The sequence below is a fragment of the Paramacrobiotus metropolitanus genome, unplaced genomic scaffold, assembly GCF_019649055.1.
Source record: "Paramacrobiotus metropolitanus isolate TYO unplaced genomic scaffold, Prichtersi_v1.0 Parri_scaffold0000010, whole genome shotgun sequence".
Taxonomy (NCBI): Eukaryota; Metazoa; Tardigrada; class Eutardigrada; order Parachela; family Macrobiotidae; genus Paramacrobiotus; species Paramacrobiotus metropolitanus.
The window spans coordinates 67,993-95,885 of NW_026570230.1; the positions used below are offsets into that span (position 1 = coordinate 67,993).

At 40.0% G+C, this 27,893-nt stretch overlaps 2 protein-coding genes across 3 annotated transcripts; one reads left to right on the top strand and one right to left on the bottom strand.

The window, feature by feature from the left end:
• Window positions 1–36: 36 nt before the first annotated feature.
• On the bottom strand, window positions 37–24,603 carry LOC129583212 (rho guanine nucleotide exchange factor 11-like). Of its 2 annotated transcripts, none has more exons than XM_055474910.1 (15): window positions 23,701–24,603; window positions 12,133–12,251; window positions 11,385–11,483; window positions 11,208–11,257; window positions 11,067–11,124; window positions 7,681–8,357; window positions 6,815–6,880; window positions 5,590–6,380; window positions 5,027–5,307; window positions 4,465–4,861; window positions 3,308–3,918; window positions 2,625–2,815; window positions 1,769–2,486; window positions 832–1,425; window positions 37–483 (listed from the first exon to the last, which is right to left on the bottom strand). In XM_055474910.1, the coding sequence occupies exons 1-15, from the start codon at window positions 23,733–23,735 to the stop codon at window positions 431–433; spliced, it is 4,740 nt and encodes a 1,579-aa protein (XP_055330885.1). In that variant the 5' UTR covers window positions 23,736–24,603; the 3' UTR covers window positions 37–430. The 2 variants fall into 2 exon arrangements, with proteins under 2 accessions (XP_055330885.1, XP_055330884.1); XM_055474909.1 differs by lacking the exon at window positions 23,701–24,603 and adding an exon at window positions 14,281–14,611.
• Window positions 24,604–25,658: 1,055 nt separating this feature from the next.
• LOC129583299 (CD63 antigen-like) lies at window positions 25,659–27,884 on the top strand. Its single transcript, XM_055475060.1, has 6 exons — window positions 25,659–25,966; window positions 26,359–26,553; window positions 26,659–26,733; window positions 26,818–26,919; window positions 27,217–27,495; window positions 27,593–27,884. Exons 1-6 carry the CDS (start codon window positions 25,904–25,906, stop codon window positions 27,656–27,658), a joined length of 780 nt encoding a protein of 259 aa, XP_055331035.1. The 5' UTR covers window positions 25,659–25,903; the 3' UTR covers window positions 27,659–27,884.
• Window positions 27,885–27,893: the final 9 nt, after the last annotated feature.

The following is a 27,893-nucleotide window of genomic DNA, read 5'->3' on the forward strand; positions in this document are numbered from 1 at the left end:
CTGGAACTTAGGATAATATCGCACATGCTACAGTCATAGTGAATTACAGTTTTAATAATGAATTTCCTTGTTTTATAAACAAAAAGCACGTATCAGCCATGCACGTTTTAAATAATCTTTTAAATTTCCAAACGCTTGCAGCGCCAGAATTTACCGGGAACCAGTGGATCAAACTGTACAACGTACCGGTAAACATTAGACGAAGAGCCTCACGGAACTAGTACCCTCTTATCACACTGTATTACTAATGCACCTTTGAAACAGCATCACAAAGCCTTAACTTTTGCAGTGTACATTTACAGCATCAAAGTCAATAATAAAGCTCACTTCAGGAACACATTTATTGAAAGTCCATTGAGCAGTTCGGCTTTTGTCATCTATCCTATTCGTCGCTCCAAATCAGCTTCGTCCAGGATATTTTTTTCTGTATTTATTCAGAGGAACGGATTCTGCGAATGGAGTTCGGTACCGACAACGCTTGACCTAAAAGGATATCAGATGAACCTTTCGGCCTGCGTGAAAAAAATATGCAATTGCCTAATCATGCACCTATTCCACGCCGCCACGGCCAGCTAACCGCAACCGTAACCTTGTTTGAATGCTCGTCTATAACCGATTTCTTAAATACTAAAAATTTTTTACTGCTTCTGCACGAAATTTGTGATCTGAGATTCGAAATAAATCAGTGACTTATGTTTATGTACACAGCATATATCGGATTTGTATTCTAATCGCACAAAACCAAAAATCGCACATGAAACATAAATCAAAATTAGCAATATTTTGATTAATTAGCGTATATATGGACGAAAATGTCATTGTCAAATTTACCGGTATAATCATCGGACAGCGTAAGGGTCGTGTGGTCGGAGTCCCCGTCCAGAGAATCCGCTGGGAACGACCCCGTTGACGACACCGAAATGAAGCTGCTTGGGCGAGAATGGGCGGGTGACCTTGCTTCGCTTCGTAGAATTCGCAGTTGCTCCTTTTGGTGCTCGAGATCTTTGCGCAGTTGTTGATTCTCCATTTCCCTCTGACAGATAATTTTCATCAGAGCCGTCATGTATCGGTTCAGATTGAGCGCTATGGTCTCCAGTTTATGAGCGTCCACTGTCGGCGGTTGGATGTCGGTCTGACTGATGAAGTCGCGCCGGCCATTGTGGGCTTCCGCCGCGAGACTGGTGTGTTTTTGTGGCAGGAGGAGCTGCTCGTGGTGTAGTGCGGTGGCGTCGGACAGAAGTTTGGCCAGGAGAGCAACTTGGCGCGATGACCAAGAAATGAGCTGCCGGGGATCGGCTTCGAAGTCAGGATTTCTATTGGCGACTTCTTCAATGTTGTCAGGATTCACGCCCAGTATCGTGGATATTAATCGCATCTTGGATGAAAGAGCTTCTTCCAGTTCACGGTCTCGACGTTTCAGTTGCTCTGTAACATTAGCATATTACCACAATGCCTCAAGCTTGACTTTTTATTTTTACTAATAAAATGCACCGAACACTGGTAGACCAGAGCGCAGTCCGGGTCCTGGGTAGGGTCGATATTTGCTATGTGTTTTCCCTAATGTACGGTTTTTTTCTTTTTTTAAGCGATGAGTTCATCGGAAAAAAACTAATACCTACTCTGCGTTCACCAAATAGAATTTCAAAGCATATTATGTATTTAAAGTCTTTAATAAATCATACCGGCATATAAATTGTCTTTTTTAATCGACCTTAAGGTTTGGAAAATGGATTAATTAATTTAGAATAACATGCAACGTACAACTTACCAAAAGGTGTCACAACTGTCATTGCATCTTGGATGTCAGGAACCGTGAACACGATCAACGACGGCGATAGTAGATTGGCGGGTCTCTTTGTTTTAGCCCCCGTGGGCTGCTCCGCCGATTCACCCGGCTTACTACCAGCTTCATCTCCTTCACTCGGCGGACCGCGTTCTCCTTCCGCTGCATATTCATTCCCATCGGTCGACGGCGCCAGGTGCGAGCCGGTCTCACCCGGCTGCGAGGGCGCCACCGGACCCGACTGGACACTGGGCGTGGCTGTCTCCGGCATCACAGTGGCCATGTTCTCGTACAGCTTCGTCATGCCCTCCAGTGCCAGCTGGATATTCTTCTTCCATTTGATCTGCTCGTTAGCTGTGGGTGCCACCAGTTCGTACATCTGATCGACTTTGACGAACTCACCGGCACCGAACATCAAAAAAGCACACTTGTCGGTGGCGACATCACGGATGAGAATATTCTCCAGATTGATGATGGGAGACCAGTAGCGGCTGCTGTCGGAAGCGGAGGAGCGCTTGTCCAAAGCACTGCCGGTCAGCGTGGGATTGCTGTGGAATTTTAAGGCCAGTTTGTCGTCTTGTTTGGTGATGAGCACTAGCTGTCGTTCCAGAAGGAGAACCAAGAGATCGATGTTCTTCTGTTTGCTCGTACGCCATGTTAATTCGCCGTAGTGGATTAGTTTGTGCTGGATCAGGTCGAAACTCTGTAAGTAAGCAGAATTGAAGCACTGAAATGGTTACAGTAAGTTGAAATTTTTATGTAAGTAATTTTTTCCTGTCGCAATCTACTTGCTGAATATGTGCAGTTCTATTTAAAAAAACGCAGGCATTGTGTTAGGTACCTTAGGGTCCAAACCAAGCTTGTTAAGAGTTTTCCGGAAGGGACCGGTATCGATTTTATCTTGTATTTCCTTCAGTCGGTTCCTGTTGTCGCTCTCCATAACGGCTTGATTGACGAAGTCTAACACGTCACGGCAGTTATTCAGAGCTACGTTGATTTTGGCTCGTTCTTGTTTTCCGTCTTCATCGTCATCTGCAAAAAATAAAAAATAAAGCTAAAGAGTATCGTCTGGCATTTTTTAATAAGACGTATGAGCCTGTTTACGGGGTCACACAATCTTGCCACTTCACTACACATATTCACACAAAACGTCTTCCCAGATGAGCAACTTTTTTCATAAACTCGAGGAAAATTTTTAAGATTTTCAGAATTAACCAAAAATGTTCTCCATAAGCCGGGTAAGAATTCTGCATTAATGGAGTTTGGCAAAGACTACTGTAACAGCAAAATAAGTTAAATAACAACGATACGAATGCAATTTAGAGGCTATTGTAATAATTACCAAAAGTGCTGAATCGATTTTTAAAGAAAGAATAAATATAGATACTGGTACTACTTTGTAAGTTACTAACATAACTACTGTACTCGTTCATCAGTTATCAACATAATACCGGTACATATACCAGTACGCCAATTTTATTTTCTAATATCTCACACAAGCTTACTACAAAGAAAGTGTTCTACCTTTAGTATATTTGAGCAGCTGGTCTAGTAGAAGTGGATATTTCGTCAGGCGTTGCATGCCGGTGGGAATGATATCCTTCAACTGGAGCCGCATACACAGCGTATTCCTTTCCGCATCCTGTAAAAACTGCGCCAGCCGGTCATCCTTCTTCTGGCGCTGCTTGAGCGCCTCCAGGCCGAAATGCTGATTACGACAGAAGGCAGCCGCCGCCAGCTTGAACTTGTGAATGGATGCCGGTCCAAAGCAGCTAATGAGCAGATCACCGACATTCCCCACTAAATCAGTGGACTTCTTCAGACGGCGCATGGCGCGGTTAATGTCATTGTGCAAGCTGAGCATCTCCTCCAAGTTGGCGAAGATAAGATGCAGGATATCCGGCGGGAGGATCTGATCGCGCAGCATCGGCTGGTAGAAGACCTGGTGCAGGACTTTGAGATTGCGCACATGCGTGCGCTCCGTGTGGAACAGCTCGTTAATGACGTCTTGGCGTTTGCGCTCTTTAGGGGTTAAGTCTTCCAGGAGAGTGAAATCCTTAATGTCCAGCTGCCAGTCGGGAATGGTCTTCGGATCGGCGTCCAAATCGGAATCACCCACGTTGTCCATCGAATCCCTTTAAGCGCAATCGATTTATTAATTAAGCAGCCCAAAAACGATATCAGTTAAACGTGCACTTTTCGTAAGAAAGTTTTCGCAAGATTTTAAAAACAAAAACAGTAATCCACCATCACGATCATACTCTGAGTCAACGGTGTAATTAATCGTAAGAAAACAATACTGCACACGAGCGTATACCAATGCCATTATGAACAGAAAATCACGAATGACGATGATGCGCATGCAATATGTGCACCGGATAAATGCAACATAATTGTATATAGATACTGTGGTCTGTATACGACGGATATGCAGTACACAGTACACAATGAATGGCAGGTAACCAGATCGCTAATGCCGGCATGCCGTTATTCACGCTGAACTCTAGTCTGCAGTAAAATTTCCGGAAGTTTTAACAGTCCCAGTTATCGGGAAAAAATATTGCACGCAGATAAAAAAGATACTTATCTGTCGATAAAATAGGACGATATAAAACCGACATAAAACGCTCGGTTTCATCGGCTTATTCAGACGATAACCTTTACAGTATATATGCGCTCACCTCGGACTTTCGCTGCTCCGTAATGAATGCGTGGATGAGGAGTTCTCCGATATGCCCATACTGCTCCGCTCATCATCCGCTTCCCGGTCCAAATGATAGGGATCGGATTTCTTGCGGTTGCCGGCTGTTTTTCCCACGCGTTTCTGCTGCGTTTTCAGGCTCTCTGAGCGGGTAATTTGAGTGGAAGAAGATAAGCGCGAGGCCTCGGAGAGGTCGGGTGTGGCTGAAGAGTCTCGGTTAGCCGATCGATCGGCTGCCAGTGGCGGGTGCTGTCCGACCGGAAGTCGTCTATCACTGTCAGGTGCATCAGATAAGAGATCAGAAGAAGTATTACTCGCAGCCGTCGCAGCGGCCTCCGTGGCCATTTTATCGTCGTGCTGTTTTTTGGCTGCAGCAACTGCAAAACGCAACCATGCTGTAGTGCTCACATTGTATGTGCTTGCCCAGTAAATCAAAGTTTCGTGACAAGATACAACGGGAATGCCGGCTATTAACCCGGCAAGTGCGTACTGGCTTAAGGTATTTTCGAAAATAATAAAATTGTTGTAACCAGACTGCTTACTGGCACTTGGGCTTTGGTTGCTGCGTTTACGTCCAATGAAGTTGAGATCGGGGAAAGGCAAGGATCGGCTGGATGATTTGCCGCTGCATAATTTATCGACATGCCGCGTACAGCAGCGATGATAGACGCCGCCGCAAGCTGCGCAGGCATTTCCCTGCGGACTGGCGCCCCATATTAGCTGCGAACAATGCTGGCAATATGCTGTCGATGTTAATGATTTCGGCTCGAACTGATGTCCGTTCTGTGTCGATAACTTTTTGGCTTTCTCTTTGGGTTTAAACCTACAGTTAAAAAGTTATTTTTCGTATAATAATCACTGCAGAAATCTTTGGAATATTTTTTGGAATGCGGCTGCTTCGCCATTTAACAAAAAAACTGTTGAATTTGGAAACTGCGGAAATCCTGTACTTCATTGAGTTATTAAAGCGCTTTTCTTGAATGCCACTGTAACTTCACCAATAAAAAATTGGAATTTGGAAATTGTAAGAATGTATACGATATTATTACTTTTTGTCGGAAATAAAAAACCTATAAAATGTGGATGGAGTATAATGTGCACGTACTTGTGCTTTTCTTTCTGCAGCATAAGAGGCCACTTGTCCAGCAGCGAGACAGTAGCGTCTTTCTCCTTAACCAGCTTTCCACCTGAGATCCTGAGAAACGTGGCCAGCGCCGTGCCCGTGGCCGCCTGCTTATCTAGTCTGTTTTCCGGCTCTTCCGGCTGTGCATCCGTAATGTATTGCAGCCACTGTCCCAGGACCGCGCCCATCATTTCCGCTGTCCTGTCAGCCGATGTGGACGCCTCCTGCAGTTCCGCCTCACTGGGCCCGAACGCCATACCCAGGGCGCGTTTCTGCTGGAATTCCGCCAGCTGACTCTTAACAACATCCCCAGCACGGATGCGCGCATTATTAAAGACAGCCCGCAACGGCTCGTCATCCTTCCATTCCGGTTTACTCAGTAACTCCTCGATACTACCGGAAATTGCCGGCACTTTCCGGACAAACTCCAGCTCCAGCGGCGCATCGGGCAGGGTGAATGTGGAGTGCAGTTCATAGGCCCAGCGCTGCATGTCTTTGGTGTTGGTGCCTTTCAGGTAGGCATCGGATAGGAGATGGAAGAGTAATGTATTCGGCTCACTGTTGGTGCACAGATAGAACATGAAGACGGAGAGATGCGGGAGATTCTGCTGGAGGGCGGAATACTGCAGAAAGGGCGCCGGTTGCGAGGGTAAGGCACCGAGACTGGCGTCTTCCATGCTCATAACGTCCACTTGCGCCGGCCGATTGAACACGGTCAGCGGGATGCTGGATAGAGTGGGGAAGCCGGAATGAGCGCGGTTGGACGATCCATTCTGCAATATTCACAGACATTAATCGCGATACAGAGCAATATCGTTGAAAAAATGGTAAAAAATCTAAAATTCGTTGTATAAGGAGCTAAAGGGAGTAACAGGATATTCTATGTGGTATATATATATTCTATGTGGTATATGTATCATACTTTACGTATGCACTCGTATATCTGTTAGTGCTTCTATGATAAACAAGGCAATCACCCTACAGTACAAAACTTAAAATAAGTAAAATTTAGAAAAAATATTTGGAACACTTTAAAATTGTAAAATATCTGGCTCAAAATAATTTACCACGTATAAGTATAATGTAATAACAAAACTTTATTTTTACTGCACAACCGAATAATTGTGACAGCTCAGAAAATTTTAACATATACAAAGGTACTTACAGTTTCTTGAACCAAAAATACTGCGTTCTGATTTCCACTCACCACATTGCTTTGTTGGCCAAACGGTGTACTGGGCGGCGAAAACATTTTCTCACCGAACGACGACGTCTGCAATGAGGATTTGGTAGGTTTAGGAAAAGAAACGTAGAACATTATTCTGGGATCTGATGGAAATGCCAGTTTCGCAGGATGTAATAAGTAGAATATATGTCGCCTTTACGTTGTGGGTCTGCTATGATCGCTAGTCGAGACGAACCAATTTTAATTTACCCAACAGTAATCTGCAACAGTGCTAATGTCCCGCGGCAAATTTTTAATCGCACCTTACCCGGTCGCTTTCTCCATTATGTTTTATTACCATTGTAGATTCCTGAATAGGTGCGAGCAGAGGGTTGCACGCAAACGCAATTTAGAGACTATTTATAACGTTAGCCGTTGAATGCGCTGACTTACTTAACTTAAGTAAAAATTTACCTCTTGTTAAACCCGACGCCAATGAATCACGTGGGCTTTTCGTTTTACAGTTTAAGTAAACTATTAATCAAATCGCTTGGGATCTCATAAGTTACTTTTTAAAAGTCTTGCGTAGTATGCAGAATACTCATATAATATTTAAAAAAAATACTCATATAATATTTCGTGTGTATGGTGGAGTGTTTACACTGCCGGTTGATCAATACAGCCACTTTCATACGTGTTAATGTACGACTGGTTTAAAAGCGAAATTACGACTATATCCTTTTTCTTGCGAATTTAGTAAAGCGTCGAAATTATAAATTTAAAAAAATAACATCATTAATCGTTTTGTCACATTCCTGACAGCTAGCGAATTTCCTCCTCGCTGCTTTCTGTCCGCGCCGGAATTATCGTTTGAGTTTAGTTTCTGCACAGTTAAATATTGAACTCACTCGAAAGCGAGAATCAGCTGGTTTTTTGGGTATGACATCCACATCCATATCCGTTTGCGGCTGTATCATATCGCTGGCTGACCGATTTAGCAACGTCGAGTCCGGCGGACAGCTGAGCATGGCACCGGCAATATGCAGCGGCTCCGGTGTGGAATACTGACGCACATGTCCCGAGCCACCAGAATTCTTCCGCGATGTCCTCCCGATCCCCCCACCGGTCTCGGTAGGCGACTTGACCGTCTCGGTGGGGATGGGCGGCAAAGGGCGGTCAGCGAAAGATGTCGGGCCGGACACATCTCCGCCGCCGGTGGCACCCGCCCGCGTTACCGACAGGATGAGCATCTGGTCTTGGAGATGCTTCACCCGCTTCAGTGCCGCCTCAATATCCTTCCCGAGTTTCTCATCGGTGGGATTAGCGGAAAAGGCGGTGGTTAATTGAGCAATATTCTGCATTTCTTTTTCCCGCATCAGATTCATCGTCTGCAGCCGATTATCGGTGTACATTTGCTGCTTATCCTGGCTGGGCGGTAAGGGCGCGGTGATGGTGGGGGGACTGTTTTGGTTGGGGAGCGGCGGCCGACCATGACGGTTGATATTACTCATACTGCCGGCGTTCGGATGGTTAATGGGCTTCGTCGGCGATTTGCCCAGTAGCGTTAAGGTAACCAGCTGGTCGGCTGCAAAGAACACAGAATGCTGTATTGTATACTGCTCACGGAATAATGTACAATACACTATACGAGTATTATGCAAATTCAAGGTGATACTGAAACGGCTGGTGTGACGAACATGCAAAACACTGAGGCATATTAATTGTTTATGTCAGCACTGACTAAGATTTCAAAGCCCCGAGCAATGCCGTGCCTAAAATGTTTAAGAAAGACCATAATTTTGTAAATCGCTTGAAACCGTTACTATACGCATACTACCGAGAAAAAATAAATATATATTTTGTTAGATTTTAATTAATTGTAATTGTATAGTCATATCAGCTTTACGCTACACAGATTCAGATATATACCGTTTAGAATATAATATCATTATGTATACGAATGTATTACTAGGCACTTGACAGTGGCGACATGATCAGCTGCCGGCGTAGAAAACTACAGTACAAACATCAAACTCCAATTTATAATACCCGTCAAACGCAACAGATTTTTTAGGATGCCTGTCCAAATAACATCGCCGAGAATATGAAGGAATTTGACACAAAAAAGATGAATATTCAAACGATTGCAAAACTCATTGTCAACACGAGAAAGAACGACACTCACTACGCAAGTGACCAGTAGTTCCACAGTGTTATTGAGATAAATGATGTTAGGTGATTGTCAAAACTCGACAGCGCAATACATTTCCATTCCATTGAGAAAATTTTTATCGTATACAATATACGAGTTGTACTATATTTCATGGTGGTTGGATTTGTTCTGATCATTAAATACTACATATACAGAAATGATTTATGGTAATTTGGTAAACCGGCAAATTTTTGCACTAACTGAAAAATATTCAGAAATAACTTTTGAAAGAATATGTTAATCCGGTAATTGCTTACGTACCATAAGTTAGCCATGAGCTTTTGCGCAGCGCAGCACAACTATTTGCACCATGCGCGGAGCTGCTGCGAAACCGAAAGTAATTTTGGCGCGATGACATTTTGTCGAGATCAGTCAATTCCCGACGGTAACCACGTTATCAACAAAATGTCCAAAATTAGAAAACATCCATACGGTGCAGCTGGCTGTCGCCGGTTTGTCGCTAACGAGCCGCATGAACCGTGTATAAACAAATTTAATTAGTACTTCCTAAAATTAGCCCATCCAATTTTTCGACAGGATCAACCGTATAAAATAACGGCGGCATATGAGCGATGGGAAAACAACAATATGACTGCCATAATACACTGCAGATCGCGTAATTTACAATTCCGTATTGCCGCATAATTATGAACTAGGTGAAGCCGTTCATTATACCCGTAAGTAAGCATAATCGCTTATTTTGCTCTCATAAGAGGAAAATACAGGTTTAATAGACTTTTGCACAATTTCGTCAAACATAATTGTAATCGTGGTGCACTCTGGAAATAACAGAACAGTTTAGCTAGATTGGTGTAAAATGTTGCAGCCGTAAAAAGAGTGCAGAATATCCACCTGCTGGTTCTGAGCGTGTGTATAATGGCGTTAACGCAACATTTTACGAGCGCGGCCTTAAACGATGCGGTGTTAACCTTAACTGCTTTTTATATTAAAAGAATGTGCAATCAAACAATTGCTTTCTTGTTAAACAAGCAAATAACCGTTTTGTTGGAGGTGTGCAACGCTTTCTTTCCACACTTGATCGCCTGGTATGTTCAAATAAGTTTTAACGATTATATCCACGCTATTCGCAGCAGTCGCTTTGGATAAACATGGCGTGCAACTAAATAATTTGCCTGCCTTTTAAAATTGTCATAAATCAAAGGGCAATGTCTAATGCCCGTTGTTTAAAGGACTGTTCTAACGTAAGCAATATTCAGTAAATGAAAAATTAATAATTCGTATAAACGCATATATCGCTGAATAATTTAATTTTAAAGACGCTGATATAATGATTGCTTCAACTTTAATCTACTGTAGCAAAATGGATGAGAGCTTTCGGTTGCGAGTGTACGCGATCTCATTGCAAAATGCCGGGTATTTTAATTTACTGCTGGTAATAAGACAACCCAGGAAGTGCTTTAATTGGATACAAGGCATCTTTATTAATGCCTATCGAAAAAACTGTTCACGTGGTCACCCTAATGCTTATTACATGGATATGCAAAATTTATTGCATCCCCGGGGCGTTTTTTTACCACGTTCGTTACAACGTCGCGCGAGTCAGTACACATTACTCTTCGATTTGCGTATAATGCAGATTTCTATGGATTTAAAAATTAGTAATGCTAAAAATAACCTTGGCGGTCTTGTTCTTCGACAGAGAAAAACAAACATTAAAGGAGTACAGACCAACATCCATAATATTATGGTAAGTTATATACCCGTAACAGCTGGACCGAATCAATTAACCAGACAGCTGGCTTCGTGCAAACAAATTAATACACATATCATGTGCTTTATGATATATGTATTTTGTATAAGAACCCTGAAACTGGAATCTTTTTTACTTTTGCATTGGCTGACAATTTATGGCAACTTAAAAAAATAAGAAGTCAGGTCTGTAATTGTGACAATACTTGTATGTATACTTAATATGGTTCAAAAATTGAAAAATCATGTGCCGTGCCTACGAATCGAACTGGGGAGTGTACTCAGGGACAGATAGACGTATGCGATTAACTGCACTGTTCGATTAAATTCATGCATGATAATGCATACCGTTCTGCAAGACTGATAACATACCTTTTATTAATTTGACGACTTCGGTGTGATTGCTTTGCGTAACCAAAGTACCGTTAACCTGTAGAAAATAACAAGCAACAATTGAAACAACTGAAACAAGCCCATTATGGTTTGCATAACTAATCACAAAAATTGCCATACTTTTATTATACGATCGCCTTTCTGGACTCCGGCGAGTGCCGCTGGCCCATCTGAAATACGTACTCGAAGTATAAATAAAGTTACCTTAATTATATTAACAGTGCAGTGTTTTGTGAGTCCAAAAATTAATGGTTTTATTTTTAAGCACTTTATTGTTTTTCAGACGATTCTCCTCACCTTCTTTCACTGACTGAACGAATACTGGATTGTCGCCGGAAACAGTTAGTCCATAGCCCTTTGCGTCTCTTTGAAAAATTACCAGACGCTGGTATAGATCTGAAAGTAAAGGCAGGACTGAATCAGGCTTCTGAACCAAACCACTGGAACAACAGAAAGGAACTGAAGTTATTCCTAAAAACTAATCAAATCCAGTTTCAGCACTTTGGGCAATGTTCAGGAAACAGCTAAATGTAATACATTAAATCAAAAAGACTAATCGGCAATAGCAAAGTTGAAGTTTAAGGATCATACGGTATGAATCATTTCCATGGAGTTGGAACTATTGTACACTACCAGGACAACGGTCTCGTACGTATATAAGCGTAATATTCGCACATTTCCGGGAATCGTCAAGTAATTAACTATGCGGTGAAAACTATGGTTTTGAAGCAGGAAGACGTTTGACATAAATGTAACTAAACCTAAACACCAGTTGGTCAGCTTTAGCATTATTTATACGCCGTTATCGTTTGCTCATTATTTCATCCAAATTTTCTGAAAACGATGCTACTTTGCTGGATTATATACAGCCACAATTTCTAGGTCGTGTACAAATTGGCACATATGTAGATTTTTTTGACACAAATATCCGCACTTGATAAGCCAATAGTGCGATAAATATGACCGTTTCTAAAAGCCTTTACAGGTGCAATATCACGCAAAAGTCCGTTTCACTCAATCATTTTAAAAAATTAAGAGCAGTTACCTTCTGTGAGGCCGCCCGGGGACGGATGTATAATCGATTTCGTCACTTCACCAGATCCTTCTCGACCCTTTCGTCCATGGTGATTATGAACCTCACTTTTGGTGGCAAGATTGTTTAACCTAGGGAAAATTTAAATTTCAATGGGGAGGACGATGATAATATACGTATACGCGATCAGCGCTTGCAACGCAAAACACCTAACAAATTAAAGTGCAGGTCACCTCCAGTATACGTACAACAAAGTTACACACACCGCAATCGTGCCGCTGGTAGAAGAAAATGCTGCTTTGGGTAGATATAGTAAGACAGAAATATCTTGAGAATAAACGGTTTTCAACAAGGGGCGCGCATATATATACAAGGGAATACCGCCAGGGTAGTCCCAAAAGTCAGCGGCAGTTAAATGAAATCAAAATCATTTGTCAATTTTGAATTATCCTCAGAACGGTCAGTCGAACTTTTCATGGACTACATCTCCAAGGAATAAAGAGAAATTTTTTTATTGCATTAACGTCCCATCGGTAATCGGTCAAGGGTAGCCTCAGAACAAGAAAAAATCATTTATGGAAATTTGCTTTTACTCGATTGAAGCGATACATCTCAAGATAAAAGTCACCGCTGACATTGTATTTTTGATCTTTTAAAATCAACAAAAATTATTATTTAAGTAGTACAAAACGGTACGTTTTTAGATGTGGAAAAACGTGTCAGAATGCCGATAACAATCACAATACAATCATGAATGAGATAAACCGCATTGAACCGGCACGGCACATGTGCAGATCAATGCAATTAACATGGAGAAGTAGTAAAGCCAAGTGAAGGAACAATTGAATTACCCTATAAACTACGCACAGCCAATGTGACTGGAATCTTTGATAGTTATCGGCCTGGTGTGGCGCAGGGAAAAACAGGAAGTTAATGTGATCTACGAAATTTAAATGGAGCTGATGGGATGGAAGGCGGTATATGACCGTAGGGAGGACAACTTACAACCAGCACAAATTAATTACGTTTTCTTATACGGAGACGACTGATATCCTCCTCTTGTGTTTGTATACACAGTCCGGGCATTGTATATATATTGCGGCAAGTGAAGGGCAACCACAACATAAACACTAGCGGGATACCGATCAGCCCGTGACGTCAAATAGCGTAACGTAAGACGTTTGTAACGCTTCCTTATTGTAGACTGCGCAACAGGAAACAAAACATTTACGTTTCGCAGGCACAGCACACTGGCTGGCAGAGTAACGAGACAACGCGCAGTCGTCCACTACAAATAGCGCATGTAATGCACGACAAATCCAGTATTGTAATGACCGTTAAGCTGTCTTATGCAAGAATGTATAATTAACCGCGACCATTCTAAGATCATTTCCCGAGCGCTGGCGAAGACTTACATGCATTTATATTCTTTTGTTTACATATGCAGATTATTTGCAGTAGAACCGATTAAAAAATCCAATTTTGAATCACAAATTACTGCTGCATATTGCATATCCACAAAACATGTAATTATTATTATATCATTGTAGAACACCGTTGTTTTAATTTGTCTTTTTTGTTTAAATTGTCCAAAGCAAAAAATTCCTGAACAAGTGAAAATACTGTCTATCAACAAGTTTTTCTTTTTGTTTTAACTTTTTATAAACCGATTTAGCCAGAGGATTAAATAACTTAAGAGAGGATTATGCAATCCAAAACCAAATGGAAAATTGGTAACACGAGACGCAATTCCGCATTTCCCGGCGCAAATGCCTAGCAGCGGTTTACGATAACACGATATGACATCCTCAGATGCAACGCGCGCACACATACGCAACATTTCATTCACAGAATCGAATTTTAATAACGTCAACAATCAATGGGCGATCTGCGAGTAAATGTTGGTAAAGGCTAATATTTCACTGTCGACCGGATGCCAAATGACTGGAATAACGGGATTGGCGAAAATGATTGTTTTAGAAAGGCACGACATTTTGCGCTAGTTTTCATAAGGTTTTACGTAAAAACCAATCTAGAGCAAAAGTTGTTCCCAGAACACGTAGTTCGTTCTTTTATATACCGACTATGTAGGCAAAATTAATAGAGATTACGCTTCTATTAACAAAGTTATTGCAAACGAAAGTGGTTTGGCTTTCTTACCGCAGACTCAGCCGATGTAACCTCTTGCCAAAAGAATCTCCCGAACGACTACGAATGTTCAACAAATTCTGCTCGTCTTGCTCGGCCATATTTCAATAAGTCAGAAACTAATACATTATCCGGAAACACAGATTTTCATTGTATAATTTTTTTACTTATACGAATTAGCTAGCTGCGATAAATCCAGAAAGTGATATTTTATGATCTCCAAATAAAAACGTTGTCGCTGTGCTGATGGCATTTCCTGGCTGTGCCGTTGGGCTAGCAGTATTTGTCACCAACGCACGGTAATCTTTTCCGCGCTATCGATAGCTGGCATTTCGGAAATAATACCCTTTTTATTACGTGGACGGTGCCACACTTCGGTGTGTGAACAATCATAACAAAATCTGGGTAGACTCTGAACCACTCACCCAGTGCGTATGTTGTTTATTGTAATTCAAAGTGTGGCTGTAAATCACAAGAAGCACAATTATGCCGAATCTATCATACGGATCGAATACTGATATCGTAATACAACGCCCAGTGTGCAAGGAAATGGAATCGGCGTTTTTGTAGATTTGTGAATAACATCGTTAGACATGTATACCAAATGTAGATTCCGTTTAGCAATGCAAACAAAAAATTAAAGGTAACGAACATAATTATTTGAACAAGATAGCATCATGAAAATACAACATTAAATGAACTGATTTCCCGAATTAATCTTTGAACTCTTAAAGAGTTACTTTAATTCAGTACTGCGAAATTAGCGTTGCCGATTTCGTGTACTTCTAACTTCTAATTGTAAGGAGTAAGCATATATTGCATTAGATTTTCATGGTAAAAATTTCAGGTCTCTGCATATTTGCAATAAGCTGTATTCCACGTATACAATCGTTTATACATACAACTACTCTGTGACGTCTATCATATAATAAAGAGTCTATAAAGCAGTGCAGTAGATGTGAAATTTGCGTAATTTGACAAAATATTACACTACCGATGATTTTTGTGGTCTTTATAGCTATCAGCGAAGTAAATAACAAAAAATCTGAAACGCTTTGAGTGAATTAATTCTAAGCAACACAGCCACTTGATAATTAAATTTAAGTATCACGGCCAACAAATGCTCATGTTGTCAATCACTGGAATTTTGCGATGAACCTTTTTGTCAGTTGATGTTGTTGACCGAGCCAAAGAAACCGTCTTTTTTGTATCTCAAATGTGCATGCAAGAAAGATGTAAACACTGCCAGAAATATCAGTTTTAATTGGCTGTTAATTAGGCGGCTGACTCCAAATTTTTTAAGACTTAACAAGTGGGTTAAAAGCGCAAATAAATTTGTTGACAATCCCAAGCACGAAGGCTCTCCTAGCGGTGTACTGCCATGTTCGAGGAGCCGTGCCGGCAATCCATAAACCCAGTTTACTTTCGTTTATGTATGCGGATTTTTTGTAGATTGGGTTATAAACTGAGCAAATTTATGTTAGTACAAATACAGTGAAATACCCAAACCCTGTTTCATAATAAATTATATTGATTTTTCTGAAGTGTTTTACATATATGCAGATTGGGAAACACAATTGCATTTTTTATGAGGTGCATATACACAATTCGTTAAAATAATTGAACGGAGTCTAGAAATTCATACGTACGTACCAGCTAAAGACGAATTAAAGTGCACTGGTGAATCCAGATCACTATCAAAAAATAATATTTTCATAGCGTGTTGTTACTTTGGTTATGAAACCGTACTTTGGTTATATGAAGTATTGGTAATCTCCAACAACAGAATAGGAGTAATTTCCGGTCTCGTGAGTCGAATTTTATTGCTATCCATCCAACTCAGCAGGCTATAAATGGTTTCTTAAAATGAAATCCTTGTCAGTTTGCGTGGTGACGATTTAGTTTTCTCTGTTTACAAATACGACGCTGCTACTTAATTTGTAGTACGAAAATATATTCCCGATCAGCAAGCAATATAGAACCATTATTGCCACTAGTTTTAAATCGCTTTACAGCGCGACAAGTTACATCAAGCAAATGACACTTTGCAGCGATGCATGAAGCGTAAAGCAGATATCGAACACGGGATATATTGTGGAAAAAGCTACGAGATCGTCATAAAAATGCTTCGCTATGGACGAGAGACAACGTTCTGAGCCGCTTTTAATGTCGTTTAAGAGCAAAACTCGATGACCTTGATGGTGCTAATTATAAATTTTGTTCTAAATAAACGCGTGCAGTTAAATGGTCGAAATCAGCAAATTTTTGATCAAATGATAGTGGAAATATTGCACAATATGCGCATACAAAGCTAACAGTGAAAAGAAATGCTTCCCGAGATGAATAGCACGGCACGGTCAGCTGCGATACAAATGCTTATTTTGCTCCACTAATTTTACCTTTACTGGCAAATAATAACAGATTTTTGCTAGCAACAATTTTTAATACTGTAGTCATGCGTTTTATGGAATTTTGTAATATTCAAATTTGATAACAAAGCTCATACATCTGGGACCGATTCTACCTAAAACGGATATCTTGTCATAAGCGGCAACAATAGAAAAGAACGCAAAAACATTTTGCAATGCTGCTTGTTCTCAGATAAAATACTAATTTCTGCCTGACAAAATGTTATAAAGTAATCTCTTAATAGTGTGGCGGCTTTGTATGCTCGGACAGTAATCATGAAGCGCCTAGCTAGCATGAAATATGAATATCGAAGATAAATGGCGGTAAATGATGATATTACAAAGAGATTGATTGAACGTTGTTAACAAACAGAAAATGTCATCGGCGTAACAAGGATTTGGGTTTTCTAGCACAAATATGCAGGAAAGAAAGAGCCCTAACGACCTAATCAATCATATCCTAACAGGCAGGAGAATGTGCTTCCGTTTGAAATACGAGGGTTCTTCTGGCATCCCTTTAAGGAGTTTATCCAACACAATATTTGCTTCATTAATAAGCTGTTATCACAAATGTAACGTAAAGCTGATTTTACTAGAGTGATAATGAGCGTACCCGGTGACTATAAGCATACTCCAGAAATGGCTTCATATTAGGAGTTAGGAGTAAGTAAATTCAAATTAAATGAGCATTAAAGGTCCGTGGATTGCAAACGGAAGAGTAAAACTAAGTTGAGCAATTTTTAAAAAAAAACATACGAGCACACCCATTACTGGTTATATATGTTAAATTTCTTGAAAATATTGAAAGTTTATATTTTCACGTAAAATCGCACTTTCTCCTGTTATATTTTAACCAGTATGCAAATTTTAAAAACTTACGTACATAAACAAATTTACAATAACCTACAAACGATTTTTTCGAAGGTCATTTAATGCATATCAAGCATGTGTGGAAGAATTCGGAACTGGGTACATCAACGTTAAAACCTCACCATATTTTAGTTAAATTGAAAATAAAAAGAAAGCTTTCGGAATTATGTATATGTATTAAAAACAAAATATTTATGCTCTGCTTACCTGCTTTATAATGGAGAGCAATATTAAGATGTCGCGTTTCAAAAATTGTATTTAATTATGTCGAATTAAGCATTAAGTTGTTGATACTAACGAAAGTATCAAACATATACGTATATGCAACTAAATCCCCGTATAACTACGCATCCTTACAGTTAAATTTGGCAGATTTGTTCTCATAAATAATACTAACAAATATCGATACTCCCTGGATACTCACAGTCAGCTCTTGTGCAGATCAATGTTGATCCACCGGGAATCATTAGGCAGCAAAAATCTGACCAGAGCTGCAACGGCTTATAAGATGCACAAGCGGCTTTTGATATCTTCCTTAACCGGCACGAAATAGCCGTCACATGCCATAAAAAATCAAGCGCGCTTGAATATCGCGTGCCAGCACAGCCAAGCAACATTAATGGTATAATCCAGGCGTATATGTTATTTTATAATCGCCACAGAGCAAGACAACATTCAGAATCTCTTTAAATATCTTATTTAGCACGGGATTTTTGCAGTGCCGCTAATCTGTCCACGTTGCGACATCACATATTTTCGGTAGAAGTAAAATGTAAAAAATCTCCGCGTTATGACAAGTGACGAAATAATTATGATGTGCTTTTACTTGACCGGATATGACTCTTTTCAGCCCCCATGCGAAGCTATTGGGATAGCGTTCGGAGGGTGCAGTGGGCTATTAGTACTGCGAATGGGATCAGTTCCAGTACGAGTACTCCGTTCGTACACACACATATGGCGTGTCAAGACGGTGGCAGGCGTCGGCAACAACACGCTCGTCGCCGACAGTATTGGCGGAAGTACAGCCGGTACTTCCATAACATACAATTAAACTATGAAATTTGACACAGTCCCTGTGCGACCGGATCTGTGCCGGCTCATGTCGCCAGAGTAACGCCTGTTCCTAGAACGCTGGATTCGGAGAGCTGTATGTCTCAACTGCGAATAGCGAAATATTAATTATACTGCAGTGCAAATTTGGATCAGCTGTTTGATGTTTGCTATGTTTGCTATGTGTATTGTATATTGCAAAATGCACGTAGTGTAGTGGAGAATCGAGATGCAAATGGACTCACAAAATATCGGATGGACTCACAAAATATTTAGCAAAAGCACGAATGCCACGATCCTCGGATTTGCAAACATTCCGTTACCGGGCTTCGAAAAGCTTGTTGCGTGCGTTATTTTTGATTTCTGTTCGCAGCACAGTTGAGAAACGATTATTAGTACTTTCTCAACTTATACTGTTTAGCATCCGAGACCGTACGTCTCTATCAAAAATGACAACAGGTGTAACATCCCATTGTTTCCGCTTCTGTGGTATATTTGCTTTACAAATATATATGTAAAATGAAATTAAACGTTTATGACAGGAAACCTTGAATTACCTATAACATACGAGCACATCAGATAAATATCCTGTAAGATAAGATGCATAAGTGTGTTCATTGCGCGTTTTGTTTTGTTAGCCAGTGAAAACATTTAAACGAAGAAACTGTGATTATTATAATACAAATATGTTATACAAAGGGCGGCCTATTAACTATTGACTGTGTACATACAAACTCGTACTTTTGTGGTTGCTCGGTTCAAGACTTTTTAAGCTTCTGCTGAAAGTGTATAGCCTAACTTTACAGTTAATCTAAATAAAGCAAATGACATCTAACAATTAAAATGCCCATAAAGCTACGTGTTCCTTGCTAGCGCAGAGGCTGCGTTAACTAATCCAATTTTAAAGTTTCTACGTAAATCTAGAATAGTATGCGTATGTGCAATAAATATACTGCCTCATTGTCTTTTGTAGAATAGTGTGCATATGTACAACAAATATAATATACAAAAACGTTTTACATGAACAATTTATTATTACAGATACGTATGTGTAAAAATTTGTTTTCAGGTCTCTACGACTGACAATTGTTATAGCAAATACTGAAATACACTATAACATCTTGCAGTTGCACTGGTCATACACTTATTTTAATAAAAACTCACCAGGGCACATTTTCCGGGTCCAAATTCAGAAAAATCTGATCTTTGGCAAAAACAAAGTATACCATCGTAGTATATTAAAAAAAATAATTTCAGCTGCTGACACTCAAAGGGCGTGACCAAACAAAATTAATAAGTAAGTAATACTGCAGTCTGCATGTTATTACAATGCACTAGCGCAATACCCGCACAAGCGTTTCATAAAATAACATATCAGGAAAGTTTCACCTCTTGCAGAAACGTAGCATTTAGCCACATTATGGTTAATGAAAAATTTCATGTACGAACGTTAAGACGACACAGTAGAAACACTATTCTGTAGCTGCGATTCTTTGCGGTAGTGCAACAGTACGTACCACATACTGCCACTATACTTGGATTCTGGATTTTGCTAATTTCCTCACTGTGTGCAGTGTGCTCCCGAAACTTGTTAAATATTAAAGTTCATTATCTTTTAAGCGTGCTATAGTCGTACACTGTCATTCGGTAAAAGATGCGTTCCTGATTTATTATTATTACACTGATATAAACAGCTGTTCGAGTACTACACTAGTGCAGTGCAATAGTATGTACTATTACTTACTTATTAATTTTGTTTGGCCACGCCCTTTGAGTGTCAGCAGCTGAAATTATTTTTTTTAATATACTACGATGGTATGCTATGTTTCTGCCAAAGATCAGATTTTTCTGAATTTGACCCGGAAAATGTGCCCTGGCCAGTTACAAGTTATAGCAGTAGCAAGAAATTCACAATATATTACCGGAGTTCATATCGTAAAACATTTTGCAAAGCACATACTTTAGGGAACTATGTTTGCAAACATAGTACCTAGAAGTTGGTTAGCGTAATCAGATCAAGTCCACTTTAACTAATTCTGTCACAACAGCATTGTTAGCCGAAATAAAACATATACGTATATGTTTTATTTCGGCTAAAAGATACCGCGTATACGCGGTAGACGTACATAAAAAACATAGTCCATTAACTTGGAGTTACCCAGAAGATTCCAAACCTCTTTAGGCTTCTTTACATTTCGGCGAACTGGGTGAATGGATTTAGCGCAGGCATACACGTTATTCCGTAAAGAAAATTTGTATGCCCGTTTACTTAGTTAGTTAAATTCTCCAGCAGAAACAGTACATAACGAAATCGTATGCGTGAATGTAAAGTACTCTTAAGTTGCCCAATACTGCCGTACAGACCGGAAACCCTTATCAAACGCCAATCCCGAAGAGGAAACAGATTATTGGGATTACGGCCTTGTCTCCTGTGTTTGTTTAATGGCACAAAGAGCAGCCCAGTATGCGGTCCCCGAAGAGGCACACATTTCATTATTATGTTCAAACCCTTTTTGATTGCTAATCGTACATTTGTTTAACAACATCCCGTACAAGAGCTGACTGCCCACAACCCGGTTTTTCAAAAATATGGATATCTTTAATATTACAAAATCTGAATCAGTATGCAAGTTGAAAGACATATATGCAGTAAGATAATGGCGGGTATTATTGGTCAAGCAATGCTGAAACGTAATCTCCCATAACTAGTTTACTACTGTAAAATGTCAAAACCACTGTATGTGCAGAGTGAACCTCTCCGACCTAAATTATATTAAAATTTACTGCTGGTACATTTGATACTTTGTAATAATATAGTTATGCATAACTTGCGAATTACAGTCACGAAGCGATCCCAGATAATTTTTTATGGGAATTAGTTTAGTTTTGAATTTATGACCTATAATGCCACACTTCTTATGGTAATAAAAAAGATAATCACAAGACTTTGGATACAAAAGACACTTCATTTGATCTATTACCATTGTAAGATGTATGCCAATATTTTATAGCAGCTGCAATAATGTGGTCATTGCTATTGTCTAATAAGGCTTTTATAAAAAGCGCTGATAAGCTGATACTTGCGCATCGCCCACGCATTAGAGTAGTGAATTGCGAGACTTTTACAATTTTCTTCGCGAATCTTGGGCATAACTGCCTTTATTATCTCTAATTGGTATACGCAATATGATATTGTACGTGTTACCGTGTACATCTGAATACAGATACATACAAGAATGGGAAATTTAGCATCACCAAAATAATAATAATTATTACGGTAGATGTAATGATGTACGTTTAAAAGAGGTAACAAAGCATGAGGTAAAATCAAGCCACAATCTTACCTTGACCACACAAGGTAAACTTTTTCTCTCTGAGATAAAACTAGTATTTGTTGTTCACAGGCTAAGCTTCTTTGCTTAAGTTTCAGCAATTAAAGTGCAACATTTCTAAATTTCTTTAACCAGTTGATTATGGAGAACCCAGACATATTAAGCGCGGGAATTGCGATTCCCATATGGACCACACACGACTAAAAGCAACAAGCATAAATGCGCTGCCAGATTTCACATCTAAAAATGCCAAATTCATGAACAGGGGGTTATAAAAATATTTTTGCGGGCCTTTACGTTGGTGTTCGTTTTTGGAGATGCTAACAAATATCAGTTCATGAACTGGAACCGATGTTGCATAAGAAGACAATTAAAGATTATATCCAAACAGCATGCGTCTACACTTTTTGGCAATAGTTTTAATAAGACAACGATGCAAGTTAGTCGCAGGGTGGGAGGTTGACGGCATATCTACAAGCGATACTAGCTGTACATGCACATGAAATTATTTTTAGATTCTGGCGATGGGACGGCGAATAAACATTTTTGCATGCTGACGCACGTGCTTTAATTAATTCTGATGGTTTTAGGCGGCAAACATGTGAGTTATAGCTTGGTAAATATTTTTCAAATAGTTTCGTAAGTTTTGAAATGCTGTAAAAGTGTGAATAGTGGCAGCTCTAAATGCCGTGCTTTAAAATTTTCAAAATAAATTAAAGAAACGGATCACAAAACGTGCAACAAAAACGACATCTTCCAAGCAGCTAATCACATATGTCTGAAGCCCACTTCACTTAGCAGCAATTCAGTGTTTACGTGTGTGTAAACCTGTATTCACTTAATTCCAAGCCGCCAAGATAAACAATACTATTACGTTATGCGCTACGATTGTATACATGATTTGGTAAACTTTGCAAATGTTTCGCGCCTGACAGCTTGTAGGTAGCATATTATTTGACGTATTCGCTTGTCTTTGCGCATATTTGCTGATAAATCATCGAAACGCTTAAGATTTTTGCGCATGCATTCAAAAGCCTACGATAAAACAATAACACGGGATTTAATAAATTGAAACCAACGCAGGCGTGCAACGTATTAAATTTTAAAAAGCAACTTTTGGTGCAGAAAAGCTTAATTTGTTTAAAATTAAAAACAAAAAGAACAAGCATCTTAAAAAAACATAGAATTCAAAATTACAGTACAGTATACGGACTTTTAGATATCCTTATAGGAGTTCTTTATTCAATGACAATTAAATTGACTGAACCACTTTTTATACATGTTTCGGTGTTTGAAAATATTTTACTTGAAATAGTATGTTTTTACGAATATGAAAGCAAATCACTTCCAGAATAAGCGGGCAGCTCGCTACGGCATGATAGCTGATGAGAAATTCAAGACAACAAGACCGGTGTGGTTGACCAGGGTTTATGCAGCGGAATTGTAACCTAACACGGTTGCAAATTTTCTCATCGCTTACGCAAATGTGTAATGGCCGCAAACGAGAAATTTGTCGCTTGTTTACATACGCATACGATGGCGGTGGAAATCACATTAAAGGCAAAATCAAATGTACGCCAGCAATTACATGGACGGCGCTGCCATACCGCTGCTCGCCATCACATCAAGGTCACTTAGCAGGTAGCGGAGAGTCAAGGTCAAGATGTGGACCCAAGGGGATTGCACGTTGCGCTAATTTGTTGTACAGCAGCTGGTAGTACGCTTACTCTATAACCGCAATAATTAGACACATGTACAGGATATCTCCTCACCTTGCCGGATGGATGCTGGAGCGATTGTAATCCATTGTATCAACTGACGAATAATTATGTATATGTATGATGTAATCCGGTATGTGCTACATTCGCTCGCTTTACAGCGGATCGTTGTAACAGACGTGCCAGATGTGTTTTGGGTAGAAATTACTTAGTTTCTACTAGATAATTAGAACGACATCCGATCGCCCAGTTAAACCAGCAAAGAGCACTGGTAGAGAAAAACGTAGGCGCCTGGCACAACAATATACTGCCAATCGAGATCAACAGCACTTATGTGTGCTGATCGTAAAATATTACGTCCATCCAACCAAAAGATAGAATAAAAATACGCACAAGCGCCGTAGCGCGCCAGCTATAAACACTTGCCGTCGAGCATCCATGGCTGTTACAAGCGGCTGTAATAGTGGAATGCAGCCGATAGATGGATATGTAATGAATGATGGCGATGGTCGTTTCCGTCGTGTAAACTTGCTGATGATGCTCTTACGAGCCAGTATTCCAGAGTGGTCCACGCGGGTGTAACGAAAAATAAAAAAATTATCCACCTATCGCAGGTAATTACAGATATGCAGGCACTGCATACGATATCTTGTCTTAATTGGCTGTGAGTTAAGGTCAGCCCGCCGTTATGTCAATCGTCAGGAAAAGCCGGGTTCCAAACATGAAGGATTATCTTCGCTAAACACCAAAAAGATCCCCAATGTCCAAATTAAATTATGCGATGAGATATACGCTGTATTTTGACGGTAGCGTCTCCGTTGCGGTAATAGATGGATTACCGGTTGCCAGCTCCGATTGCATATACCGTATGTCGGCTAATCGCAAGCGCGAGTATAAAATTCAGTTGAATTTCTTGAACGGAATCGGTTTCTTGCTGGCAACCATCTCTCACGCACTTTAATGCTAACGAAACCGATCATCTGTCCAGTGTCGTCAAATTACTGCGCGTCTTTGAAGTCGACGTCGCTTATGCACCGCAATACGACGACGCCGCTTACTTTAAACTTTCGAATGGTGTTGCAAAAAGCTTCCTTTGGCTAAACATTAAAAGGTGTATTTAATGGATAAACCGTCTTAAGCTTACAGCAGCTGCAACCAGCAGTGGCAGTAATCGCATTCCACTAGCTCGGTTTCAGACATTACTGTAACACGGTATTTCGTAATTCGTACGATTATAAATACGTATTACTTGTGTACTACTGTATTCAAAATCTTTGTTAATATAATTATTGAAACAATGATGAATATTTTCTAATAACAAAAGCTATTGTACTCCTACTCTATACTTTAACAGGGTTTTTCGTAAAAGTTATGTACGCAGTGAATTATACCGCATAAGGCAAAAACGGCGCTTGATTTTTTCAAAGGCAGGCGGACGGCAAAATTAGCGAAAAACAGAAATTTTGTTTTATATTCGGTCTTTAGCTTTCTGATTCCAGCATATTCTGTTTATGCAGCTGGTAAGAGTACACGCTTTTAGCGTTTCTGTTGCTACTCGTACAGTAGATTTCTGATATAATTCAATTATCACAGGAAACGTAGGCAGCCATAAAGGAAGTCTAATGGCTTCAGACTTTCCAGTTATTTTGTAGTCAGAATATGATTTTTTTTCAAAAAACTGTCTACGCGGTAAATAGGTATGAACCGCTAACGTTGGAAGTTGGTTCCTGATTAATCGATGAAATTTTCGAGATTGGGTTATCCAGTGATAAGACAAGCATGTCTTAAAGAGAAACAAATTTATTTAGCGCCTGCTTCCTTATCCTTGTATTAGTGCTTTGGATGAGTGATAAGCGTTTGCAAGAACTGGAATTTAACCTAAGATATCAATGGTCCAGTGCGTGACACCATAGATATCTGCTACATACTAGTCATACCACCGATTCAGTCATTTTTATCGTGATGGATACTTGCATATCGCGTTACCAAAGCGTTAATGCTATGGTGGTAAGGTAGTTGTACTGTACATTGTTTCCTCTATGAATTAACACTCCGATAGAACTGTTCGGAAACTCCCACATTTTCGCTCGCTATTTAGTACTCTTGCTTGAAGTGGTCATAGGAAGCGCGCACATTTTTGAAGCCTTGTCTAAATTTGCTGAAATATAGATTATTTGCTGCGGCTGTATTAGGCACTTCCGTGTGATCCTGATTTGATTTATTTCTTCAAAGACTTTTAAAGGTCAGCTATCCGAAAATGGGAGAAACCAGCCAAAACTGCGTCAAATGGCTGATGTTCATCTTTAATTTCATCTTCTGGGTGAGCATAGACAATTTGTTGTTACACCTAAATTTCAAAACTTTTTAATGATATTGTATGGGTGAAAGATTCAAAGATTTAATAAAGTAACGGTTTGAATAGGCTAGCAATATGTGGTAAGTGCCTCAAACTGGATTTCTTTTTTTCTACAGAAACGGTTAGGTTTCTGAAATTAATAACAGTATACCGACGCTTCTCAACGCTCTACGCACCGAAACCGAAACTAACGAGCACACTGATTCTGTCTTTTATACATTACTCGGTAGAAATTACTGAGTAAATATTGTTCCCTAAACTGGATCAGCTTCTCTTCCTGCATAAAAAGTAGTCATAAATATTGGAAGTGGAAAATTAAACACATGCAAGACAACTTTGCTCATTGGTGTCTGCAGATTATCGGTCTGGGACTTATAATTGCCGGAGCCATCGCCCAGACGAAATACAAGGAGTATTTCCATCTGATGGATTCTGAGAATGTCAGCATTACCGCACCGGTTCTGTTGATTATTGTCGGTGTCATAATTTTCCTCATTTCTTTCCTGGGATGCTGCGGCGCGGCTCGAGAAAGTTACTGGATGCTGATAACGGTATAACGGTATAATTTCAGTTGGAATAGACGACACGGACGGTTACTAGGTAGTAACCGAATTCTGGCAACTGCACAGGTCTAATGCTGTTTCCGATTCTTTTAGTTCTCCTGCTTGATGGGTCTGATTTTTGTGATGCAAATCGCTGGTGGTATCGCTGGGTTTGTGCAAAAAGGAAAAGTGGGTATATTTGTTGTTTTGGGTAGAATAATTCAACAAATCGCCAGGCCAAAATTTAACCCTGAAAATTAATTTTTAAAATAGGTTGAGGACTGGATTAAAAAGGGAATGAAACACGACATCGAAGTGTATTTAAATAAGACCAATCCAGATTCTAACCTTCTTGTTGACACACTCCAGGAAGAGGTATGCACAATGTAATTCTGCTTGCGCACCGTGGTAAGCTTTCCGGTATCTATAGAAGTAGCCTTACAATGCCTACACGTACACTTTTGCGGGCTTCCGAGTAATAATTAATTGGCTTCCGAGTAATAATTAATTCAGGATGAATTATTCCGTAATGTGCACGGCTTTACTTCCCTGATTTTAATTGCCCGTACAAAATGTCTTAATATCCTTAAAGACACAATTAACATTACAGTACTCTGTACGTTGCTGTGTGTTTAATTAAGCTCATTTGTGATACCGTAACTGATTTTATAGCTCCATTGTTGCGGTTCAGAGGTGTTCACCGATTGGGGAGCATATAAAGATCCCACCACAAAGAACCAGGGTCTCCCGCCGAAATCGTGTTGCAGAGTACCAAAGGAAAGCTGTAACATCACTGCAGAAACAACTTATTTGAATACTACCTGCACGAATCCTGCCCCCGAATCGCAGTGCGTCGTCTACACCCAGGGTTGTGCTCCACAAGTGATCTCTATTCTGGGAACGGGTCTGGCTGGAGTGGCCGGTGTTGCACTGGGCTTGGCTGTTATTGAGGTAATAATTATTGCTATGATCGTGCAAAGAAATGTGTATTTGTAATAAGGATCCGTAATACGAATGATGCGCGATCTCACAAGCGTAATCTTTCTAGCTCATTGGGATTGTTATGGCTTGCTATCTTGGGAAACGAGTCCGCAGCGGTTATACCTATGCATAAGAAACGACCGAGCAAATGTCACAATCCCGCTGAATGCCATTTCCTGGATTATGGAATTCTGTTTTGTCTTATGGTAGTAGTACAAGGTTTTGTATGGATTAACGTATAAGACAACTGCGCATTGTTTTCTTACCATTTGCGTTTGGTTTTGCAATCCTAATTGTAAGTCACAATAAACAAAAAATGAAAAAAACGACGCAATCCATATTAAAGGGGTAGTTAATTGCTGAATACT